General features: G+C 37.7%; 1 protein-coding gene across 1 annotated transcript; it reads right to left on the reverse strand.

Moving 5' to 3' along the window:
• Window positions 1–762: 762 nt before the first annotated feature.
• LOC108678338 (sodium-dependent proline transporter) lies at window positions 763–20,498 on the reverse strand (the record flags this gene model as incomplete). Its single annotated transcript, XM_018166719.2, has 13 exons — window positions 19,961–20,498; window positions 10,455–10,874; window positions 9,880–10,042; window positions 9,283–9,414; window positions 8,237–8,349; window positions 7,508–7,659; window positions 5,944–6,169; window positions 5,310–5,456; window positions 4,448–4,583; window positions 3,417–3,532; window positions 2,703–2,831; window positions 1,495–1,698; window positions 763–921 (listed from the first exon to the last, which is right to left on the reverse strand). Coding segments are annotated over exons 1-13 (2,127 nt in total), but the record flags the coding sequence as incomplete, so codon positions are not given.
• Window positions 20,499–20,746: the final 248 nt, after the last annotated feature.

Genomic DNA, 20,746 nt, shown 5'->3' on the forward strand with positions numbered 1-20,746 from the left:
TTATTTAATGTTAGGGAAAACCTGTGATTATTTATCTTAGAACAGGGGTGTTTGTTATCTAATGTTAGGGAAAACGTGTGATTGTTTATCATAGAACACGAGTGTTAGATATTTAGATATTAAATTTGGTATTGTGAAATAAGTGAATTATTGATGTTTAGAGGAACGTGTGATTATATGGTTTGGAACATGGCCTAACATGGAATTAGGCAGGGTGAATGACATTCTGACAAATTTGACTCAATGACATCAACAGTGAGTGGTAATTTTGCATGAGCCTGGGGATACATGAATTGCTAAAGTGTTTAATCAATTTGAATTCATTAATTAGCTCAGCTTACCACGTGAAAAGACGCTAAACTCTTCTTAACAATGACGAAATTCATTTCAAAATTTCTATTTAGGAACGAAGCGATATGACTCGTGAACTATATAAATCATATGTACCACACGATGAGCCAATATAGGTAGACTAAAAAAAACTTATAACATCAATCTGCTTGAATCGCAAGTTCAACAAGAAATTAACGGCGTAAGAAACGTCATTAAAGATATGATGAATTTACTTAGAATTTTCTTTGCTTCTAAGTTCTTGAATATAAATAAATCTCACTCTGGTGACTAGTCGCTTGCAGACCATCAAAATAAAGACCACGGGGATCATACAGACTATAAATAAATCTCACTCTGGTGACTAGTCGCTTGCAGACCATCAAAATATAGACCACCGGGATCATACAGACTATAAATAAATCTCACTCTGGTGACGAGTCGCTTGCAGACCATCAAAATGAAGACCACCGGGATCCAGCCGATGGACACAGCTGTCAGGGTCCAGCGCAGGGGCGTGGCCCAGGTGGGGTCTGAATCCAGGGCCGCTGCTGGGTCGGTCCAGGTCAGCACAGAAAATATCAGCATCACCTGCACGCAAATTTTATGATGAAGTATCAAGATCTTTATCATGATTTTATCGTTAATTAACTTCATGCTAATTAACCTTTTACCATTAATCTCGTTAATTAACCTCATTATTTCAACAGGTAACCTTATATACGCAAGGCCATGCGTGTAGGTCGCAACGTTCATCTCGCCATCGTCTTGTTACAAGTCACAGTTCGTTGTATTGAAATTATTTACAAGCAATATTGTAATTGATCGATAAAATTATAATGACAACATTAATTCCAACGTTCTTATCTGAACGAACTTGAGTTCTTACGAGACAACTAACAATAACAATGACACAACTCACGATAACGGTGACACAACTCACGATAACGATGACACAACTCACGGTAACAATGACACAACTCACGGTAACAATGACACAACTCACGGTAACAGTGACACAACTCACGATAACGATGACACAACTATGACACAACTCACGATAACAATGACACAACTCACGATAACGATGACACAACTCACGATAACGATGACACAACTCACGATAACGATGACACAACTCACGATAACGATGACACAACTCACGATAACGGTGACGGGAGAAAGGAAGGTCCAGCAGAGTTTCCAGAAGATGGAGGGGTTGTAGCCCAGCATGAAGGCGAAGTCTTCACTCAACCTCCTCACGCCGTACAACCAGCTTAGCGTGAGCAGCTCGCACGCTGCCACAACCATCACGCTCACACCCACCCCGTACTGGCTCAGCATGTTGAGCAGGAAGTAACCTCGCTCCTGGAGGGTGTACAGTGATGACATCGTTAACTTTTATGAATAAATGTTTGAATAATAATATTTGATAATGTTTGTAATAAATAATAATAATGCTTGAATAATAATATATTATAATTACGAATAAATATCTTGAAATATTTATAGATGAGTATCGCGATCCTGGTAGGTTTGCAATGATGGATTCGTTATAGTTCAAGAAGAATTAATATTTTCAGTCAATTTTGAAAAAATAAAAAATTATAATCGCGATCCCGGCAGAAGTGAAGTTATTATGACATCATCTTTGCGTGAGGAACGAAGGAATATTTTTAAGCAATTTTGAACGATTATAAAGTGTTGGTGACTAGCGATTCAATCGTGATATTTTCAAATCAAATCAATACATAAACAATAATAAAATGAACATAAAATAATATTCATATAGTGATCCCCGTTTCCGTCGAGTGCCGTAGGAGGACATTACGTATATAATAATTCCAGAATTGAATAAGAAATAAAGTGAACGAATCTTCATTAGATTGTGAAGGCGGGGTAAAGATTGTAAATTTCAAGTAAAAAAAGGGTTGGACTGAAACAATATTCTTCACCGATGAAAGAATAAAGCAGTTCAGAGAAATCACGATTTATTAATAAAATATCAGGTAGTAAGCAGTAAAAGCATTATGAAATATAATTTTTGTAAATTAATTACAGAGAAATTTCCCACTCTATATGCGCTGTAGCTCAGAATGCCTGAATAAAGTTAAAATCTGCGGGACCACTCGTATGTATGTATGAATTTAAAGTGTCAGAGAGACTATGGTGATTATCTCTATTGTACCATTTTATTTAGATTTCTGCTAGTTATGTTCATCGATAATGATTAACCATTCAATGATAATTAGACAAGTCAGTGATAATTAGACCAGACAATAACAATAAGACCAGACAACAACAATAAGACCAGGCAATAACAATAAGACCAGACAATAACAATAAGACCAGACAACAATCAGCCCAGTCACCTCAGCACAGAGCGGCAGAGCCAGCAGGGCGCCGCAGCAGCACAGTCCCCCCGCAACTGTCATGGCGGACGCGCGTAGTCTCGGGACCGTATCCAGGATACCCCCCACCACGACGTGCACGTGTCCGGCCTTAACACATCAACGTTGATTCGTTGATCAACGATATACGTTGATAAAGCTTAGGTTTGTTACTTAAACTTATTACGATGCTTTACTTGCATGATGCTTTACGCTATGTTTCGTCATACATGCATGATGCTTTACGCTGTGTTTAATCATGCGGTTTCTACAAAATTTGTATTTATTCCTCTCACTCAGAATTAGGAGAAGAAAAGTTGCGGAGAATTGACTAAAAAAATATAACTCAGTACTCACTGCAGTGAGTGACAGAGAGCGCATTTTCTCGTCCGTCCGTTCGTGAAGTCACGGACGGACAGACGGACGGACGGACATGACGAGCACAATAGCGCCTTTTTTCCGCAAATGAGAAAATTGTATAAAAAGTTATCGTTGAAAAATAATGGAAGACTAATATTAAGATATTTATTAAATCATATTTTTCTTCACATTCAACGGAAAAAATATTTGAAGCATTAGAAAAATTACATGACAATTACAGGAATACACAACTTCTAAGCTGTAATTTTGAAATTATTTAGTTATTACCTATATAACTGTAATCAAAGGTAAACTATTTTATAATCATAGTCTCACCAAAGAGCCCAGGCCGAGGGTGATGAGTGCCACGTAGAAGAGAACGGCCCAGAGATGAGGCACCGGCAGGGCGCTGCCTATGGCGCTCGGGTACACTACCAGGGCCAGGGACTCACCTGGGGGATATTTATTACTAAATATTAACTTAATACTTAAATTAACTTATTACCTGGGGGTGACAAGTTATTTGTATTACTCATTTTATTTCATTGAACATTGAAGAGTCATGGGAATTACACATTAAACGTGTGGCTTACACTAAAGAGGGGAACATGTGGAACTTGATTTCAAGCTCATAAACGTAGATTTACTGTTCGAACAGTCGAAATGGGTGAAGCAATATGATTATTTTTAGCGCATTTTCTCATTTGCACTATTGCACTCTATTACTATTGTGCTCGCCATGTCCGTCTGTCTGTCCGTCCGTCTGTCCGTGACCTCAAGTTTTCGTCGACGAGAAAATGCGCTCTCTGTCACTCACTGCAGTGAGTACTGAGTTATATTTTTTTTAACATAACTCGGAATGACCAATAAACAGCCCTTAGCGGAAATAATAAAATCTGCTGAAATACTTTGAGACATATTTCGACTTTGCAAAAAATGACATAAAGCATATATGACTAATTATTCATTTTATTTAATGGAAGCGTTTTTAATTCATTGATGAAATCGATACCAGGTTCTCAGGTATTAATTAAAAATTTCATAAGGTCATAACATATTGCGCGAGTCAAAACAATACTCACAGTAACAAAGTCACGCTAACAAGCAAACCGGAATCTATCATCGACTTTTCTAAAACCTAAACTTTCAGCTGCTACCACAGGTACACTAACACATGCTACAAAATTAATTTCATAAAATTCTACTGAATTGCAGCGAGAGAATACTTAAGTTCTCGCTTTCGAATATACTTTTTCATGAGTATACTTTTCGAATTTGATATTACTTAAGCTTGATATAACTTATTAATTTGAATTTGATATTACTTATTAATTTGATATTCTAATTCGAAAAGTATACACAATTACCCATGTCAGGGAGGTTGGCCACGTCTCTGAGGCCCAGCTCGTGGGCCATGGCCCCCAGCACGGCGAACACCGCCACGCTCGCTATGATCGACACCACCAGGTCTCCCACGCACATCACCACGGCGTCCAAATGCACCTTGACAACGTTACGCAACATGAGATTTATAGTAAAACCCAGAGATTATATAATAATAAAACGGAGAGATTATGTTATATTAAAACGGAGAGATTATACTATAATAAAACGGAGAGATTATATGATAATAAAATCTAAAGATTATATTATATTAAAATGGAAAGATTATATTATAATAAAATGGAGAGATTATATGATAAAAAAGCGGAGCGATTATATTACATTAAAACGGTTAAATTATATGATAATAAAATGGAGAGATAATGTTATATTAAAATGGAGAGATTATATAATATTAAAATAGAGAGATTCTCTTACGTTAAAATGGAGAGAACAGCGGTCCGATAGAAGGTTGAATAGGAATGATTTTTTTCTTAGTTGAGACGTTTTTCGAACCTTATCATTTGGTTTCTTGAAAGAATTATCGAAAATTCATGATTTAATTACCATTAATTGAGGAAATTTTCTTTTCACTTAAAATTTGAACATTCATTTTTATACGTAAGTATTGGGCCTTCATAAACTTATAATCGGATTACCTACCATTGCAGAATTTGTAATTATTTCAAAACTGAAAATTCCATGTGAATTTTACTAGTCAAAAACATATCTCTTTGATAAGATTTGTGAATTTCGGGCAAAATATTCATAATTAGTAAAATCATTTATAAACTTTTCATAGTATAAATCTAACCATTAATCTACAGGTAGTTGGTTTCGACTCACTTTGTTCCTAAATGAGTTGTAAGAGCCGTACATGATGACGCCGCCATGGGCCAGGGAGAGCGAGACCAGCACTTGCTCCAGGGCCTTGGCCCACACCGTCAAGTTGGTCAGATCTGACCAGCGCGGGGCAAACAGGTACAGTAGGCCCTGGTGGTGAGGTGGGAATTTAGGTAAAGATATCGATGATAAAATTAATATAAAAATAGACAATAACTGGAAAATTCTTTAATATAAAAGGTAGGGGTCAGTTCTGACCAGCGAGGAGCAAACAGCGAAACAGGTACAGAAGGCCCTGGTGGTGAGGTAGAAATTTAGATAAAGATATTAATGATAGAATTTACATAAAAATAGACAATAACTTGAAAATTCTTTAATGTAAAAGGTAGGGTCTTAAAAGTACTTGAATAGTAGGTCAATGGATTGGTTTAAGTTCTGCTGGGTCATGGATATAATTTACTAGAACAGATGATGAACTGCAGATTTATTTAATCTGAGTGAATTTTTCCGGTGTTAAACATTGAATTCATTTAGCAAAAGACTTGTTGTAACTAGGTATAAATTTATGAATCTTCCCGGTGTCAAATATTGTATTCATTTGATTAGGAATGAATTCAATATACTTCAAATTACTTACAATGTCAGCGCCTTGCATAAGCAGTCCATTGATCATCAGAATAAAGAGCACCACTACAGGGATGATGGCGAGAGCGTAGGCAGCTTTACCGGTGCTCTTCACGCCACGAAGTACCACGAGGAAGACCAACGTCCAGGCCAGCACCAGGCACAAGGTCAGGTCCCAGCGTATGGTACCGATATCATCAGATGGTACCCTGAATACCGGCTTGTGTAGTACTTGGTTCCTGCAATAAATGAACTTGTGGCATGCTAATGGTCGCGCGACATTGGTTGCAACTATGGATGAACTATATAAGGTTGACCCACGAGGATTTAAGGCTTTCAATTCAGCTTTTTTGTTGCGTCATTGAGATCGAGAAACTTAAACCATCCCGTCATTCCCATGACGGATTGGTCGACTGGTTTGATCGCATTTCGGTGAATGGTTAATGCCGTGACGTCACTGAGATCAGTGACGTCACAGACGAACAACGAACTACATCCGCAAAAATTAGCTTCTCATGGGTCAACCTTATACTACGTAGTTCAACCGCGGTTTGCAACATTTTTCGCCAGAATTGTGTTGGGTCATCGACAGCTTTCATTTGGGACTGACCTCGTCCGGCAGCTTAAGATAAATCAGTAAATATGATAAGATAAAGCATTAAATAAAATAAAATATATCAGTCTTAAAATGCCTAGCAAATTACGGACCAGGCAATAAGTCCAGCAGCTATCTCAATCAATCGTCAGTTATGGAAAGATCGGGTTCCAAAGGCCGGATCCCTTGTGAATCAAGTCACGAAAAATTCAAGAATCGGCGACAGGCTATGGGCCTATTTCTTCAATGCCGACACTTCTATCCTATTCTATTATAAATAAACATTATCTACCGCAACTTCAATGAGTTTTGATTACTTTTCATTTTTTGGCTTGAAAGCAGCAGGTGGAAAATATTTTTTACTTGAACGACCACAAACTTTGAGTGATGTTCAAAGCGGTAACAGATGCATGTCAGAGCCTCGGTTCCAAACGACGTGCCAGCAGAGCGTCCAAGAGTTATAAAGGAAAATAATTTTTTCAGGAGATGGGTTTCGCAATATATAGTAAATAGATCGTAAAATATAGTTTTTTATGTAGTTGGCTCAGAGTCATACATAACATGCAATACATCTGGTCTTTGGAACTGTATAGTGTACATATATCTACGGAACAAAGTGCTATCATAATGATTATGTGCCATTAATGCTATTTTTTCTTCATTAACCTGTATTCTTACGCAGTGGTGACAAAGGTACTTCGCGGTACAGCAATTCATAGCTTGAGTATAGCCTGGTGCGAACATAGTACAATACCCATCAAACATTCGAAGTCAAATTCCATGAAGGTTAATTCGCAATTGAAAGTAAAGATTTCATCGAAAGGAGGGAGACATAAACCAATTTGCAAACAAATTATGCAAATGACCACTTGACTTTGATTTCGGGCCACGTATTTCTTGGTTAAGAATATCTTGAATATATATGTATAATAGCCCGAGTACAAACACCAAGATTAATGTTATCAAATTCAAGGAAACATACGAGAAAAACTGCTGCGCCGCCGTCTGCTTGAATTTTGAGTGTGGTGATGCAGCGATGATGGTGGTGTTGCCGAGCAGTATAAGGGAGCGGGGCGCCCCCATCTCGTAGCAGTGGTGAGTGTTCCATGCGTGGCCGCAGCTGGTCCAGGGCAGCTGCGGGTGGTCAGTGAATAGAGAATAAATTAATTAATTATAAACTACATGCGTCTATAGGCTTCCGTATCTTTTTAAAATATTGTGAATGAAATATTATATATTAGAAATGAAAATAATTAATAATGTTATATATTATAAAAAATAAAAATGGAATAAAATATTATATATATTTATTCTGTAAATGAAGAAGGGATTTTGTAGCTATTAGTGGTGAATGAATAAATAATGTCTTTAATTTCATCAGCATAGGTTTAGGTAACCCATTTATATATTATATATTAATTAATTTTATGCTTTAAATGAGCAAGGGTGTTTTTTTACCCCTAAAACGTAGAAAAAATAAAATATTTAGAGAGATCGGAGTTTCAAAAGATTGTTAAATACTTTCGTCTTTACATCATCGAGGGAAATGAGCCCCGAAAAAATATTTTTTCGTTGGCACATCGATTAATGAATAACAGTATACAGAGTCGTACTCTTCAAAAATGTATTTTGCCAACTGAATTGAGATATTAATTTGCCTGAAAAACGTTTCCTGATCTACTTATCTACGTGTACTAATCTACTAATTCACAGGGGAGCCGATGTAGGCGAGGCTGGCGAAGAGGTAGTAGAGGCAGTAAGCCACCATCTGATTAGCGTAGACGGCGGTCAGTAGCGACAGCACCGACATCGCCACGCCGATGCCTGCAAGGAAAAATTGCTGCAGTCTGTTAGAAAAATTACACTTAACGGTATTACCGGTGTTTCAGTGGCCGGTCGGCACGTGAAAAGAAACACCGCGTGGCGTCGTTTTTATTCTAATTTAACACTAGAATTCCGTAAAACATCTGACAAAACGGCGAAACAGTTTATTTTCACGGGGGCGACCGGCAACTAGAACGCCAGTGGGACCGTTTTTTCACCGTTTTTTTAACAGTGCAGTCAAATACAAAATAAAATATTTTAAAATAAAGTTAAGGGAGTTGAGGGGTGGGTTTGGGGTATTGAATAATATACATAATATTTATCCTCGATTGACATGAGCTACACAATCTGTTTGTTGCTCGCTATTATCTATGTTGAATAAAATATATTTTTGGTGAATTATATGTCAGGCAAACAGATTAAACGCAAGAGCTTTCCAAGTTTACATGATCTATGAATCATTTCTATTGAAGGCACATGCCAATATAACACAATAACTTTACAATAACAAAAACTAGTCCAGTTCACGGGATATAAACCCTGAGAAACATAAACTCTGAAACTATGTCCAAATAGCGACGAATTTTTTGCTCCTGCATTGTTTATGCTGATCCAATTCTGCCCGGCAAAAGAGTGTATCAGCGCTACGCACAAAAATTGTGTTACAGTTTGCAATATATGAGCCATTAACTTGTGTGAATGTAAATGTCTATAATGATGGTACACACATAAACTGTCAGTTTATGTGTGTACCATCAGGGTCAGTTTAAAACTGACCCTGCATGGCGGATCATTATGGTACACACATAAACTGACCCTGCATGGCAGATCATTATGGTACACACATAAACTGACCCTGCATAGCGGATCATTATGGTACACACATAAACTGACCCTGCATAGCGGATCATGATGGTACACACATAAACTGACCCTGCATAGCGGAGACGCACTTGAAGACGTTGAGAGGTCCGAGCTGCGCGTACTGACCGAGGCCGAGCTCCAGGAAGAACAGCGGCACACCGACCAGCGTCAGGAATATCACGTACAGAAGCAGGAATGCTCCTGTGTACGTGATCGTGTGAGATATTCAGTTAATTCCAACTCCTCATATTATTAATATGATCATAATGACACAATTTCAATCACATTCTCATCAAATTAAAATACTTAGTGAACAATGAGGTATTTTCACCGCATAAATTGGCCCATTAATTAACAATTTTTTCTTGGCATTTCTCTAACGGATTCATCTTGATCGGCCCAGCCTGCCCAACGAATAATCATAATCGTCTAACCAAATCCTTATATAATATTCATGTCCTTATGTCAAGTTTAGGACGTCTTCGTACATGGTCACGCTGATGCGCCGCCTTCGTCGTCCACCATACCCAAACTGTCACTATGAGGTCGCCCGGCCAAAAGGTCCCGGAGGTAACGTTGAACGTGACCGTGCAGCTGCCCTTATTTGAGCAGCTAATACAAAGCATCCCAAAGATCAGCTCCATGCTTCCATTGTTTACAACTGACCTCCTCCATGATTGTAGGCCATGTACGGGAATCGCACGACGTTGCCCATGCCGACGGTGAGGCTGAAGCAGGAGAACAAGAACTCCGTCTTGTTGGTCCACTTGGGGCGAGCTGGGATGCGGCGAACTGGCGGGGCATCTTCTGTTGCCTCCTGCACCTCTACCTGCGTGGCAACCATGTGGACTTATGATCAAATAATCACATTTTATACAGGTTTTTTAGCGCATTTTCTCATTTATGGAAAAATGCACTATTGTGCTCGCCATGTCCGTCTGTCTGTCAGTCCGTCTGTCCGTCCGTGACCTCAAGATTTCGTCGACGAGAAAATGCGCTCTCTGTCACTCTCTGCAGTGAGTACTGAGTTATATTTTTTATATTTTTCAATATCTACTGTGCATCCATCTGCAGGCTTGAATCACGTTTAAAGGATTGGCAACTGTCATGTCTCGTAAATGGTACATGTCATGTCTCGTAAATGGTCTTTAGCCGTGAAAAGTTTTTGTCCATATGATAAAGTAATTGAATACATATAAACCAATGAACATGATAAATTAATAAACAAAACAAAAACTCACCTTATTGATATCGTAAGGAGTTGGAACATAATTCATTTTCCACCTGGCGTCCAAATCGTCGTCTTCTTTTAGGCTTTCAGTTTTTCCATTACTGGCTTTTGGACGGCCGTTCGTCTCTGTACCTTCTGAGCGCTTTTTTGATGGTCCATCGTACGGCGTTGCGACGTAATTGGCTCGCCATTTGGCATCCAAGTCAGCGTCATTTTTGTCCTTCGCGTCATTTGCTATTTTATTGATGGCTTTATCGTAATTTTCTTTATCTGGAACGCCTTCTTTGTCGACGTTTAGATCGTTGTTGTTTGAGACACCGTTCGACATCCCAGTCGCAGTTTTAGGTTCTGATGAAGATGGCGCTGAAGAAGCTGTCTCACCAGTTTTATTGGGACGATAGCTGGTTGATGTTGGTTCGGGCTGAGAGCCCTGTAGGTTGGAAGCAATCATATATAATTAGATATTATTAATAATATTATTTACGTATAACTCGTCTATTTTTAGAATGAGATTGTGAAATAAGAGAGCGTAGAAAAATAGAAAAAAAATCACTAGAAATATTGTGTCGTGATATATGATATATTTCGGGCGATTAAAGTAGACAAGTTATTTACGAGCAATTATAATATTGTTCTGATAGGATAAATGCTAATGAACAATTAAACAGCAAATCAACGAGTGCAATATAATCTAGCATCAGAACAGATCTTAGCAGGTGAGTGAAAGCCGATGCTCTCGTTAAATGAGTAGGCTTATTCGTACGAAGGAATCACTTTTTTGTTTTGTGTGTGTCGTCTTGACCCAGTTTGGCTCGGAAATATTGCCACTCAGTGCTGATGTGGCTCTCTGCTTGTTATTGTTATATGTTTGGAAGAGGGAAACTATTTGAACAATATGACCCTTTAACTTTTCTGGAAGTAGATACGATCAAGCATGTTCATTCCTTGAGTTAAATGGGAGTAAAAAATTGATTGGTAGACTGGATTTAATTTGACTTTGCTAAATACATTCAAAATGAGCTTAGTGGTCCTGAACTGGCTCGCTGAGCAAGTTTTTTGCGAAAACCTTCGTGTTTTGATTATTTTTGTAACGAACCAAAGCCTAACGAGGGCACTCAAGATATTTTTTAATTGAACAGGTTTTCTTGAATAAACTTGTACCAATTTAATTTATTGGCTACGCCTTTAGATTGACTCTGAAAGAGATCAGAAAAAAGCGAGGTGTTTTAGCTCACAGTGTTCGATATATACAAAGATTTTATTTGAAAATTTTCCTGCATTGCTATATATTATCATTATTGTATAATAAGCAGATATTTGCTGCCAATAATTTAATTATAATGCCACATTAATTTAGGTATTTACTGTGGAAAACTTCAACTCCTCTCGCTCAGAAGTTGACGTCAGAAGAGCAAAGTTTTCTTAGGTTGAATAAATTACCGTAAGCTCCTAGGTTTGCTTTGCACCAAATGTACAATTATTGCCAAACGAAACGTTAGCGTCAAGAGAAATTTTAAACGAGTATAATTTTTACTGTCGTAAAGAAGTTCATGAATGTCACACGAGAAAAACAAGCCGCGTTCCCGCCTCAAAGTGACCTTGAGGGAGACCTGTTCCTGCAGGCTGCGTATCCTGCGGCCTCCTCCGGCGACTGTTGTTAGCGCGGGATGACCAAGACTTTATTATAGTCATTGCATATTAATAGTCAATGCAACGGCAATGATAAATAGTCAATGCAACTGCAATGATAAATAGTCATTGCAACGACAATAATAAATAGTCATTGAGGAAATGAAGCGTTTGACATCCATTACGATTGCTCAATACAAAAAACGTGCAAAGAAAAACACATGACGTCGTGGCAAAGTCAATCCTAAATTTCAGGCAAAATGCGCAATGTTAATTGTTATGGTAAATTATTGCCAAAATGTCTTGATAATTTTGCGCTAGCTATCTAACCTGCAACTCGCATGATAAGACAAGTCATTTTTGGTGACAGCGTGAAATTTTAGGAAGTTTATTTCGAAAAATAAAATTATCATAAGGTACTTTGAGCACACAATAAAAGTCAAGTACCGGTATATTCAGAATTTCGTTAGAAAAGAATATGTTTACACAGCCATAGCATCCGTCTCATGATATTCTCTGAAGTGTTGGACCAACAACAGGGTTGGTGCTGGAGAAGCAGAGCATATGTTCAGTCTTAAAATGCCTAGCAAATTACGGACCAGGCAATAAGTCCAGACGAAGCTATGCAGGAGCATATGTTCAGTCTTAAGATGCCTAGCAAATTACGGACCAGGCAATAAGTCCAGCAGCTATCTCAATCAATCGTCAGCTATGGAAAGATCTTGTTCCAAAGGCCGGATCCCTTGTGAAAAAGTTCAAGAATCGGCAACAGGCCATGGGCCTATTTCTTCAACGCCAACACTTCTATTCTATTCTAGAAGCAGCTTGCGGTTGAGCGGTGACTCGTATTGGCTTATCAGCGGCTACAGGACTAGTGGAGCATCATGGAGATAAATGAGTGTAACTTTGTCCAAAGAGCGATACACTTTCAGTTCTTGTGTGGGTCATCCTGACCCAATTTGGCCAAAATAATATTTATCAGGACTATGGGGAGAAATTGTAACGCTCCCTGGACAATATTACCCCACCATTTTTCCTAGTGTAGGTTTTCGACGATTCTTTTCGCTTTTCTAACTGAAGCGATGTTATTAGTAAGTATAACTCAAGATTTTCCATGAGCAGCGTCAACACAGCTACTTTGGTGGCACAATTACTATATGCGAATGGATTCGTTGTGATTTAAAATTCAGGAGTTGTCGAGATTCTTAAATTTTCGAATTTATCTCAGGCCAATTAATCACCTGCATAATATTGTCGAGATTTGCCTCGCGGGAACCACTAGCGTTGATTAAGCAGAACGAATGATTGCTTCTCAAGAGTTACTTCGCTCCACTGATCACTACAAAATGTGAGAAAAAATCCCTTACTCAACTAAATTGAAGTGGAAGGCTCGAGTGAAAGTCGATATAATACATCATTTATAATCAAGCGGGAACACTACAGAAAAACACTTAAGAAGGATAGTGTAACTTCTACTTTCATTGGCAATAAATCAACATTACCTTCACTACCCAGCGAGTATGTTGGAAATGTGCTGGCTGTCTTTTGAAGGGAAATTATTCGTATTCTTTTATTCAGAAATTGTGAAAGTCAACAAACCGACTCCGAGTTAATTGTTTTAAACAAATTTTCGTTTGAAAGAAATTACAGAATTAATTAAACTAGCCCTTTCTGCTGAGCTCGAAATAGCATGCAAATTTGTATAGTATATTTTTAACCGGAATTTTGATGTTCTAATTGATGAGTGACGAGTCAACTGATCGGGCGGCGACCCATGCGTCGTTGACGGATCTGCGTATCCGTGCAACCAGCATATCAGTGCAATCGAAAGTCACTGCATATTGTTTCGACTATTATATATTCCTCAAGAAAACGTCTCATAACTGAACTATGATTTTGCATGGCGGAACTTCGCTTAAAAATGATAGCTCAGTTATTGGAGCGCTAGGGCATTTCAGAAGCATTGCTGGTAATTAAATGCGCACTGCAGCGCAGTTCATAAAAACTCGGCGTGGTGTGGGGAAAAAAACTGGGGCAAAGCCAGCAGACCGACAACTCTGCGGCAGGTTTTGGATCATGGGAAAACATTGCAACGATCGCTGCAAGATTTCGACGACTTTTTTTAAAATGCAAGCAATCCTGCCAAAAAAATCCTTACTCCAGCATCATATAGTCGTAGTAGGACTATATAAGGACATCGTATATTCAAACCTATTTAATTTAAAGGAGCATATATGTTGAGCGAGAAATCTACTTTCAGGTTGAGCCTTATCAGAGGTCATGATGCAAAAAATGTAAATTAATTGAAAGATATTTCCAATTTCAGCACAAATTTTGAAATAAAAACAGAAAAATATGGTCCACAACATCCACTATTGGAAATTGTGTTCGGCAGAATGTTCAATTTACAAATAAATACTTACTAATTTGGTAAGCATATAGGAGGATACTGTAATAGCCGCACTGTGCAAGTGTTCCTGCAGATGCAAATAATAGGATAACAATAAATAATAATAATAATAATAATAATAATAATAATAATAATAATAATAGCTTCACTGCAACGGGCGGACTGTGTCGGCGATGCATGCAGCTGTTACATCTGAATATTGTGCACGGTCGTTATTAGCAAAGCGTGTACACTGCGCACCAAACCTGTTCACTGCGCACTATTGTGCACTTGAAACGTTCACTACGAGAATAAATAGAGTCAGATTTGACTCCAAAATACGATGTTTCGATCAGAGAAATTCTTTAGCAAGGTCCAAGTAAAGAGCGATGTTGCTATAGTTTTGAAGTACGGAACATAGCAATAATAGCGCTGGATGCAGATGCTGCTCGACCAACAGGGCAACAAAAAACGTTAGTAAATAAGAGATCAAAGCTCGTCCAGGTAGACGAGTTTGCCTAGACCTAGGCCAAGGTCTGCATATAGACCTTGATCTTATATGATGTACATAAAAGGTGTAACTATTTACTTTTTTTTATATAAAGCTAGCATATAATTAACTTTCCAAAAAGTTTTTAAATAATGATATACTCTCTGACTTTATATATGTCATAAATCTCAACTATGTACCTATTAATTTAATCATAAATCTCAACAATGAACTAATTTCATGTAGGAGTTCAGCAAAAGGGATAAATTTTTACGTAATGGTTTTTTATGAACAGGGAGCCAATTTATTAGTGAAATATTTTATGCATAGGCGTCACAAGTGAGAATAATAATTACTAATCTGTGAAAATAAAAATTAATTTTCAATAATGAAGTAAATGAAAAATTGAAGTGCCTGAATTGTAATTTTTCCTGAAGCGTGCTTGCGCGAGTGAGTCTTCTTGGTTTACTAAGGAATGGAAAGGAGTTGCAGGATTGGCAGTAAACTTCAGTAGAATGATAGGAATACAAGTTTACGTTACAACGGAGACTGTATATACAAATTAAACTTCAGTTTTAAACTCATGATATGAGTCGTCTCTAAAGTACTCAAGTCTAAATTTCTATTCAATAAATATGATATATTTTTTGCTAGAATATTTCACGCTCAATTTAATTCTCGTCGGTTTGTTATTAGTTGATCGATAATCTGCATCAATGCATTAGTATTAATAGATGATACGCCACCACATTACATTGAGTTACTGACGTTAATGTACAGCGATAACGATCAAAAGAACGTCTATGAAGGCATCTGGACTATAACTTTATTGCCCAGAATATAAAATGACTAAGTGAGATAGACACACTAAAATGAGATCAAGATTTCATCTCTGCATGGAAAGTTGTAGGAAGGCTTTCAGTTTCTCACGTCCGTCACGTAGCTGCCGCTGTGAATCATGAGCAGTTTTATTTCTGACGTGGTAACGATTAAGCTGCTGATCCTGAGAGCATAAGTGAGAAAATCTTATAGTCAAAAATAGATTAAGTAAACGGAAACAAAAGTAATTTAAATTTGCATGAACAATAAAACGAGTATACATACATACAATGAATAGTACAATGAACTATTATTAACACAGTGGGACCGTTCCTCGTAAAGGTGAATTTTACATTCGAACGACATTGACAAATATTTCTGTGTCAAAATTATGGTATATTATGTTGTTTATACAATTTATCGACTCAATACAATCATTTCTTCAGAGTTAGGATGCGAAATTTTCCTGGCGTTGTTCGGTTTTAGGTATTGGGGCAAATAAGGTAGCCCCAAATGAATATTTGATACTGGAGATACATTTCAGTGCAGCACATACATTTATAACAGCTTATGTCATCTGCAGGGAAAAATCAACAGAGACACTCAATCGTGAATGAAATAATTTCACGGCACTGGATAATAATGCTGATGATAAAATAAGCAGACAAAAAAAAACTGTGAAAGAAAGCTGCGATGTGACGAGCGGTAAATGAAAGCGGCGTGGCCTGGGGCGATGTCAATTATTGAGATTATTTCGAGACATGACAGCGTCGTAATCGTCGTGGGACTGCTTCATGCTTCGATGGCATGTGGCATCAGGACCTCATGCCATAAAATATTGTGGCATGAGAAGGAATTGATATCAAATGCCATGACGAAGCACTGCATCTGGCTAATTTGGTCATGGCTAAGGTCATGACACAACATAGTACAATACGCGGATGGAATATGACTTCATGCCACGATATATTACAGATTTATTTATCTCATCTCCTTATCACAAGCCAAATTACAACACCTGGATGAATCACAATGACCTCGCATGACGGCATATTTTAGGCAATATCGATGAATTATGAAAAGTTGGTGGCGCTGTTTTTAACGGTTCGGGGATGAAGAATTCTCACCTGACGAGAACGTTTCTGCATGATTTTTAGTAAGAATTTTGTTCGTCTTCCAATTGTTCGTCAATTTCGTTCGCTCATGCTTCGCAATAGTTTCCGCAAATAACATCGTTCTGAAAAGTTTCCGTGAAAATTCCCATGTAAATTAGTATGTTTTGATTTCGTTTCCCCCGCTATCAAATTGGACATAGAAATAAAGACCACATTTCGAAAGTTATTTTTGGGAATTGTTTCTAATTTCTTTGTGAACGTCATTTCGAAAGATGAAACACTTGCATCATACGGAACCGTTCCATTGACATCGCTCTTGGCTTTTTTTTCCTGTGTCTAAGTTGCGTAATGCATTTAACGAACGCTACGCAATTTTTAAATTGTTCCTCCGTTCAAAATCTAACCGATCAGCGACCGTAACGATCTCATGCATTCTTGAGCACGAACCAAGGACGAACTTTCGGTTGTTGCCGCAAGAGTTTCATTATAACGACTGTGTAATTAAAAGGTGAAAGAGCTTTGAAACGTCCGCGATCGTAACTCAGCCCAGACATTCGATTAGCAATTGTAAAGAATTTGCACCTCTTATATATAAGCCAATCAAAAGTTTGAAATTCGTGCATCTTATCATTTTTCCTTATAAGCACGTGAGATTGAAGGAAGAATCTATTATGTATAGCAACTACACAAACTGTAGACTAAATTTATTTCTAGACCGTAAAATACAAAATTAATTTTTTTCATAAGACAAATTAGATCTCATTAAGCATTCCTGTTCCTCGTTGAAGAAATCAGCTCGCAAAGTGCCAATGAACTTTCGACAATAAATGTCAGCGTTAATTGAAATGTCTTCCATACAAAAAATTCGGCATAAGGAAACAAAGTGTTAAAAACCCGTGCTTTGAAACTCAAGAACACGAACATAGTCCAAATTTCTTTATTTGTTATAATAAGAAGCTAAAGCAGGAAGTTCGAACTGTAGAAAAACTAGCACGAGCGATTACATTTGAACGGGCATCGCGGACTGCATGAACACGCATCTAACGTACGTTATGTTGATACCCTCATTGAAACCCTCAGCTGTTATCAAGACTATGTCAATCTACGTATACGGAGTGTTGATATCATTGCCGCAATTCAACGCTGCGTCTATTTTTTGTAGAGAATGGGTTCAAAAATAAAAAATTATGGGTTTAATGAAGTAAAAAATACTACTACAATATGTCAAAAACGGCTACCTAATAAGCAACATCTTATATGTCAATTTAAATCCACTTGATTACTATACGAATTCGTTTATAGAGAAGAGATATTTACGGGTTCAATAAAGGAAAAAGCCCTCATACAACAAGGAAAATTTTTAAACTAAAAAATATAACTCAGTACTCACTGCAGTGAGTGACAGAGAGCGCATTTCCTCGTCCACGAAAACGTGAAGTCACGGACAAACAGACAGACGGACGGACGGACATGACGAGCACAATAGCGCCTTTTTTCATAATGAGAAAATGCGCTAAAAAGGCCTATCTTATAAACAAGTTTACAGCCTCTTGAGTACAACAGTGTCTTGACGAGGAAGCGCCAATGAGGCGAACTTCAGGCATGAACATTAACTGACCTTGAGCTCGCACCCTGCGCTCATGTGGCGAGTGACTGCACGTCGATATTTAGCGTGGCATGGACTGAGTGGACTGTACGGCGATATTTAGCGTGGCATGGACTATGGAGTGAGTGGACTGTACGTCGATATTTAGCGTGGCATGGACTGAGTGGACTGTACGGCGATATTTAGCGCGGCATGGAGCGGCCTTGCCAGCGATAACGTAGACTTGTGTGGCAGCTGCTGAAATATTTCAGCCAGGAGGCCAATCAGGCATCATTTGAATAAATTCTTATTCAGAAGTATGCTCCCTGGCACATACTACCCCTTTTCATTGGCACTCACAGGGAGTAGGGAAGATGTTTCGAAGGCGAAACGATGTTGCAATAGATTATAATTTTCGCCCAGATAAATTTACGTTTTGCCCAGATAAAGAAACAACGTTACAATATAATCCACACTTATTGTATCAAACTGCAGATAAGTAATTATGATTTTAACAAGTGTCATTGAGCCCATTGTTACACGATGGTTGTCAAACTCGCAAATTACACTTAGTTTCTAACCCATTATGAACACCTTGACGACAACCGGCGGTGAAGAAAGCTTCACCTGTGACCGTGAACCTGTAAGATGGTGGTTCACATGACCTATCGGTAGCTGTATTGTTCTCTTCAATCATGATAATGATGTCATTATACACATTGTCGAACCCGCGCGTTATACGATGAAATTAACAGTGTCAGGCACGGTCATTACTAAATTAAATTATAAGACGTCATTATCATTGAAATTTAACAGTAGGCTAATGAATTAACATTATATCCCTGACGAAATTAGGAGTTTTTCCGCTCCGCTGCCGAAGATATTTTTTTCTCCTTTCAATAACCAGCAGGTCACTTCGATATATCTCGGGTTGCTGTGCATGATAAGTAGCAGGGTACCCAAGCTGGTTAACCCTGGTTGTCGTAATTATCCAGCAATTTAACCTTGCGTGACAAGTTGAACTGAAAGATTATGTTCTCACTTGTTCCTAATTTTCCGCCCATTGAATTACCGTTGAGTTTACACTCTTTCAAGATGTAATGTACTCTGTCAAGATAACGCGCGTTAATTTAACATTTGCAATAGCCTCAAAAAGTACAATACATCTGTACTTCAGCACGCTGCTAATGGGCACGGTGATTCAGAAACTACCCGCTCTCTTTATAGTTAACAAATAACGTCAGATCGTTTTCTTTCTCTTACTTGCTAATTCTAAGAGCCATCAGAATAATAGCAATAATTTTTTCAACTAAATCCCGAAAATATATAATAAAAATTTGATATATGTTTTTGAAACGGTTGCAATTGAAAATTAAAAGTGACTTTATAAATGAATCAAATTTCGCACATTTTTACACGTTGGGAATTTTTAAACAAGATTTCATGTGTTTATTTTATACAAATTTTAAATTAGTGATAAGGAACTTACTTCGACATTGAAGCTGTAAGATGAAGGCATGATGAGTAAGTAGATCTACTGGTCTGTTCCTCACTTCATATTCCCACTGGAAGATTTATTCACTGATGAGTATTGCATTGCCACATTCACTCAGTATTTCTCACTCACATTGACGGATGAATATTGCTTCACGCAATTGACTCTAAAAATATCTTTTACTGTTACACTCACTAGGTAATGTATTTTCAATCATGAATAGTTAAACTCGAGAATTTTGAATTCGTTCAAACTACAACTGGTGCATCTGAATCAGGAGTTCAAAAATTCAATCTAATTGAGATAAGTGTAGTTTAGTTTCATATAAAATTATGAAGTACAGATATGGCTTTAATCATAAGGCTTTATAACATTCATATCATCCTGCCTAAATATCACCGAAATCAGTTGTAATCAGAAGTTTCTAGATTATGGAAGCCTTTGATCAAAGTGAGCTTAAGTCAAATTATGCATTGATGAATATAGCTCAACATCATTTACTTGTAGATTAAACTTTACCTCAATATTATCGAAAAAAAAAAAATTAAAATGCAGGGTATTAAATTAACATGGGCTACAATTACATTTCAACCACTGTGCAGTATTCATGGTTTATACTTTATACTTTTCAGCTATTGGGCTATAGAATTCGGATACGTAAACCGGAAATTGTTTCTGAATTTGCGGACGACTGTGCACCGAACAATCGCGACCAGGACGATCGCGTTTAGGCTTACGACGCTCATTGTCTTATTGTTTGTCATTGTTTTGATGGTTGGC

Source organism: Hyalella azteca, unplaced genomic scaffold, assembly GCF_000764305.2.
Source record: "Hyalella azteca isolate HAZT.00-mixed unplaced genomic scaffold, Hazt_2.0.2 contig12479, whole genome shotgun sequence".
Taxonomy (NCBI): Eukaryota; Metazoa; Arthropoda; class Malacostraca; order Amphipoda; family Hyalellidae; genus Hyalella; species Hyalella azteca.